Genomic DNA, 6,013 nt, shown 5'->3' on the forward strand with positions numbered 1-6,013 from the left:
CAAAACTGGTTCTTTGAAAAGATCAGAGAAGCTAAAATATCTGCTGTTGTTCTGAGAAATTAAAATTAAAAGAGATTGAGAAGCAATGGTGTAGGACATAGCTAAAAGTATAGGGAACTATATATAAAGAAAGGGACATATCATGGAATTGCTTTCAGAAAGTGCAAAAATGATAAGAACATGTCATATAATCAAGCTCTTGGCAGTGCCAGAAAACCAGGCAGCAAAACTGGGATTCAGTGTATTGGGTATATTAGGGTCCACACAGATAGATGCCTGTATAGGAGCATGATGAAATCCCTGTCTGAGAAAGGGTCTTCCATCCACTGTGCTCAGGGAAAGCCTAGAGTTCTGTCGTTGGGTGTGAGAACCCACCGCCCTGGGGATCAAGGAAAGAAAGCATGCTGAGTTGGTAGGGACTCTGGGCTTAACAGTCCTCACTTTAATCAGACTATTTTGCCTTCCTCAAGTTCATGGATCAGATTCTTTTTGAAGGCTTCCATTGGAATGAGAGGGGTCCCACTTCTAAAGTTTTGACAATGTCCACCAGTTAGATATTGTAAGAGTCATGGAGAACTGGCCTCCCGGTACTCTGGCCCAAGTTAGCTTCAGTCTTGCTCTGTTTGCTATGAAAAACTTTAGTTACTGCACAGCTGCCAGCTTCCTAAAACAGACACACTAGATTAGAGGAAGGAGTAAGTGTCTGGGTATTAATAGGTATAAGCTGAGACCTGAACAAAGGATGCCAAGAGCAGAGCTTTAAAAGTGATCTGAGATAGTAGATGTGAGATTGAAATGTCGTGATCACTGTATATATAATATGAGCCACAAATACACAGGCATGGACATGGGCAGGTATATACATAAATCTAAATTTAAGAAAATGCAGGAAAACTTTCTCTTCTTGTTTACTACTATAGGAATTCTTTTTCCCTTTAAAGTATTACCTAGATGTATTATGCCTTTTTAAATTTTGGCTGCCAAGTGTGTTCACAGGAAAGGGATGACATTCTGCAACATGTAGATTTCTATACAACACTCTACTGCAGCTTAGTCTAGTCTAGTCTTAATCTAGCCTAGTATCCTCTCCTGAAAGTCAGACCCCTGGTTCCTATGGCTTACCAAACCTCTTCACCTAGACAGCCCACTCAACTTCACTATCTACGTGGCCCACAGTGATATCATCTGCCACACCCTTCTTCATGTCAACTGTAATTCAAATTGCCACCAATTTTTTCTCCCTTATCCTCAATCTCATCTGGGAGGAATGATTTCTGCCTAGTCAGCAAATATAAGACCTCAGAATCATTATATATTATCCTGTCATTTCACAGTTGCTAATTCCTAATATTTTCTAGAATTTGTCTCCTGCTCTTTTTCTCATATCCACAGCTTAAATTACATGTGTTATCATTCCTTTGGTTTATTTCCTTGGTGTTTCTCCCCAGCATATGTTCAGTAAATGCTTTCTGACTGAAAGGATGAATGAGAGAATGATTGAGTGAATGAATAGGTGAATGAATGAATGAAGGATCACGTTTTGATTCAAAATATGGAATGTGAGCCCTACCTGGGCCTTTGAGCTCCATGGAAGAAATTGAAAATGCTACAAATGGCTTCAGAATTCCCCTAGGAAACTATTACTGAGTTTGTCATTATGGACTTCTCATACCCAGGCCCAAGCACTGTCTTGGACTTGGGGATGTTCTCAGTATCATGATACCTGATATCAATATCATGATACATGATACTTCTTACTTTGGACTCTACATACACCCATCAGTTTAACAAGGAAGGGTGCCATCTCCATGGGTTTCCATCCACCCTGCAAATGTCTGCACCTTGGGCCAATCTTCTTTCTGGTAGCAACATAGACCAATAGTCATAGCCATAGGACCTCTGCCCTCTAGTGTGCCAACAGCTCAGAATCTGGGGGAGGCAGCCTGAGCCAGGGACAGAACCCAGACCTATTTCAAGGCATGTCCACACCCAATACTTTGCCTGCAGAGTCACTGAAGTGATTAGTCCCAGGCCATTGCTCTTCCAATCCACCCCCTCCTTGCAGGTGCACACTCCCTTCCACTTCTCACTAGTGTTTCTGGTCTGTCTCAACTGTCAGACATCAGTCATCACCCCCACTCACTCACATAGCCCCAGCCTCTACAGAGGGGTCCACTGTGCACAGAGGGGACACATCCCAGCCTCCAGCAGGCACCAAGGCAGCTCTCAGCCCTGAGACACTGTCAAGGGTGCAGTGGACCCTTGTACTCAAGAGTACTCAAGAGTGTTGCTCACCCAGATGATGCAGGGAGCAGCTGCGCTCTTCCTGACAGAACTTAGCATGGTCCGAATGTAAGGGCTGGTGTCTGGCATACTGCAAGGCCACTCCTCCAGTTGACCTGTTTACTCAGACCACACTAAGACTTCCAGATGGTAATGATGATTCTGAGATCTTCCAAACTTATTTGTGAAAGATTTCCTGTACAGCATTCACTCTCCACTTAACACCCAGATTCCTAACCAACTCTGACAGAAAGAATTACAGTTTCTCAGAGACCCAAAGTGCCTTGGCTCAGGGCCTTTTTACTTAACTTCTACCATCTGGAGTCTCACTTCCTCACTCTTTTTTCTTGTTCGGTAGCTCTTAGAGGACATCTTACCATCTTCCTGATATGATTGCTGCTCCTAGCAGGAGATGTTTGGTGAATGAAAGAATCAGTGAGCAGGGACTTTCATTTATTAAGATTTCATCTACTTTCTTGAATAGGCCAAGCAAATCCAAGTATATCTTTTTAATTTTCCAGAATGGTGGACTGGAAGGTATAAACAAACCCAAGAATAAGCCATCCTTTACATTTTCCCCTCTGTTTATTGAACCTATACTTTACTGCTTGGCTCTTTCACATTTCCAAAGAAACTTCTATTCCAATGTTATCTTGTACCAGGTCCCCCAAAAGATGGGAGGTTTCCCAAATTTTTGCAAAATATTGAAACTCTTATTTTTAAACCTGAAAAACAGCGATAAATACATTACCAATGTCATTCTAAACTTAGAGCCTTTAGGGAATTAAACCTTCCATTAAAAGGGACATTTGAAAAATACCAAAAGAAAAAAAAAAAAAGATAAACTTCCAAGTCACCCATATGGAATGGGAACACAAAGTTGTACGCTGTGTTCTCCCCAGCCTGACCCTGACTCTCCTCTACTTGGAGCCAAGACTGCCCTCCTCAAACACAGAGTGATGGTTCAGCCTCACTCCAGTCGGGACAGGAAAAGCTGCTGACCAATGTTGTGCAAGGAACATGGCAGTAGTATTATCCATGGAGCCATTTCTGGCCTGGGCCCTCCCTCATCTCTTAAAGCCTCCTCATACCAGCATGAGAAGGAAGTAGGGTCAGTACCTTTAACCTTGGCCAAAAATTCCAGAACTTTCACCTTGCTGGTTTTAGCATGAGCCCTGCAACCCCACAAAACTTCATAGTGTAAAGAATCACTGCTAGGCACCTGCCGGTACTCCTGATAATTCTCCTGCACCCAACCTCTGGTGATGAGCTTCCTGGGCTCCCCATAAATGAAATGCTCCCTCCAAGCATACACTCCCATCATATTCAGGAAATCCCAGGTGTCTTCCTCAGGGGCACAATTGCCCTCTATGAAGATCACACCCAGGATGATTATCAGGAGACCATTTTTAGGCATGCTCTGGTTGTCACTAAGCATCTCATCATGGGTGAGGTCCAGGGAGTTGACAAGGACATAGGAGTGGGTGGTGGGGTCCACTTCCTTCACATCAATGCCAGAAATCACCTCCAAACACTCAGAAGCTTTCTTGAAGATCACAGGGAGTTGTTTCTTGTACCTTTTGATGACAACCTTCAGCATTTCTGCCTTTGTGATGGGTTCCTTCAGTAGATACTTGAGGACCATGAAATGCCCCAAATCAGCCACCTTCTCATCTAGTGGGTCTCTGGGCAAAGATTTGGTGACTTTTGAGGTGTGAGGGGAACTTGTATCCTCTTCTTCTTGGCTGTTGGAGACTCCTAATGTGCTCCATGATGCAGAGAAGGAGCAGGAGCTCTGAGGACTCTGGGGAGGACTCAGTGTTGCAGCAGGCTCCTCTTCCTCCTCCACCTCTAGGGAGACTGGGATCACAGGAGAGGAAGGCGGGGAGGCAGAGGTGGAGGGGTAAGAGAAGTTGAAAGAGCAACTGGAAATAGAGGAAGTCTCCTCATTGGCTTCAGCTGTGAATCCATGTACTACTGCCAGGCCCTGTATCTCACTTTGGGCCTGAAAGTCTGGTGTAGACACTTTGGAGAGTGAGGCGTGATGACTTTTATTGTCAGCAGCCAGTAGAAGTGTGAGCAGGATGGTTGGAGATGGGGTACCACAGGTCTGGAGGAGAGAGGGAGAGGGTCAGCAGCCTCAGCGGAGAAATGCACCTTTGGCAGCTCTGGACAAAGACTGACTTACAGATTTCCTCTTTAGGGAGTGCTCTAGGACCCCAAAGGCCTTCTGGACTTTGAATCACTTTGTCCCTTAAGATCATATCAGAGGATGTGAGAGAGTTTCCCAGGCTGTAACCAACCAAGAAAGCCTAGGATTCTTGGGTTGACTGTAGGCAAATGGGGTCAGGCACTGTAGGCTTCCCTCTGTTCTGACATGGGTAGATTCCTTAGTAGACACTGAATGTGGCACTGCATCCTGGCACTGAGTGGGCCCCTTCTGTTCTGCTGACCTGAGGACACATGCTTTAGAACAAGGCCCTCATCACCCAGTTCCTGGAGCCCTTGTAAGAGGAATTGAGGGGGCACTTCAGGATATAGTTGACAAGCAGAGCCTCCTGTGTTCTAGGATGGAAGGTACCCTCAAGCCAAGATCCCTATTTCCCTGAGACCACAAAGAGGATGTAATGAAGTGGGATTATCTGCCTGAAGGCCCTGCCTGGGGATTCCTAGGACTGAAAGTCAGAATGGGTTTCTGAGAATACACTTTAGGGTGGGAGGTCCCCTCTGCCCTCCCTCAGAGTCCTCTTCTTGATGCCTGGTTGGGCCTGAAACTCCTCCCTCTGCTAACCTGAGGTCACACCCCTCCAAGAAAACCTCACCACTCTCAGCCTCCCAAGATGGAAGTCCAGATACACCACATCCAGCCTCACTGCCTGGGGCCTCACAAGGCTGAAAGGGACAGAGCAGTCCTGGGTCTCCCTCTATATGGGGTAGGAGGTCCCTTAAATCTTCCCTCTTAGTCATCAGCTTGATGCCTGCAGGGCCTGGGACTCTTCTCTTGTGTACTGAGCTGGGCCCCTTCAGAATAAGATCCTCACTTCTCTGACAACCCCTTCAATCGGATGGAAGAGTGGAAAATTCACCCCCATAACACATGGCTAAGTCTGCCTTAACTTCCCAGGCTGAGAGCAAGTCAGATTTCATGGGGCCCATTGTGCTCTAGGATGGCAGGTGCCCTTAGTTCCCTTCAAGGTGTACATATTTGCCCCCTCTGGGCCTGAGCTTTCTCTTTAATGGAAGTAGTCTCAGGCCAAGATTTCCATGTCCATGTGATGCATTAAGAGGTAAGGAGTGAATCTGCCTGATATTCCTGCCTAGAGCATCTCCAGGCTAACAGCAGGGGCATGGCAGTGCCTGGCAGCCTTCTGTGTTGGTCATTCCCCTGAGTCCTCTCTCAAGAGTCCTCACCTTGAATACTGGCACTGTCTGGGCCCCCTTTCCCTGCTCACCCAAGAGTGGCCTCCTCAGACCAAAGTATTCACTTCCTAGAGACAATCTGGCAGCAGTGAGGGTCCACCACATGCTTATACACTGTCTCAGGGCCTCTGATTGCTGTCAACATGGGCATGGTGAGGCTGCAGCCCATCACTCCTGGGTGGTGGGTTCCATCAGTCCTTACTCAGAGTCTGTACCTTGACTCCTGGTTGAGCTTGGGCCTCCTCCCTCTACTGGCCTGATTCTGCCCCCTCAGACCAAGGTCCTCGCCTCTCCTGGATGCCCTAGGGGA

General features: G+C 46.5%; 1 protein-coding gene across 1 annotated transcript; it reads right to left on the reverse strand.

Moving 5' to 3' along the window:
- Positions 1-3,203: 3,203 nt before the first annotated feature.
- LOC112815523 (melanoma-associated antigen 10-like) lies at positions 3,204-5,808 on the reverse strand. Its single transcript, XM_025861566.1, is given in 3 exon segments — positions 3,204-3,349; positions 3,352-4,393; positions 5,695-5,808. Coding segments are annotated over 3 exon segments (1,302 nt in total).
- Between the last annotated feature and the right edge of the window lie 205 nt (positions 5,809-6,013).

The sequence above is a fragment of the Callorhinus ursinus genome, unplaced genomic scaffold (assembly GCF_003265705.2).
Source record: "Callorhinus ursinus isolate GAN/ISIS: 27379988/994484 unplaced genomic scaffold, GSC_fseal_2.0 scaffold64, whole genome shotgun sequence".
Classification (NCBI taxonomy): domain Eukaryota; kingdom Metazoa; phylum Chordata; class Mammalia; order Carnivora; family Otariidae; genus Callorhinus; species Callorhinus ursinus.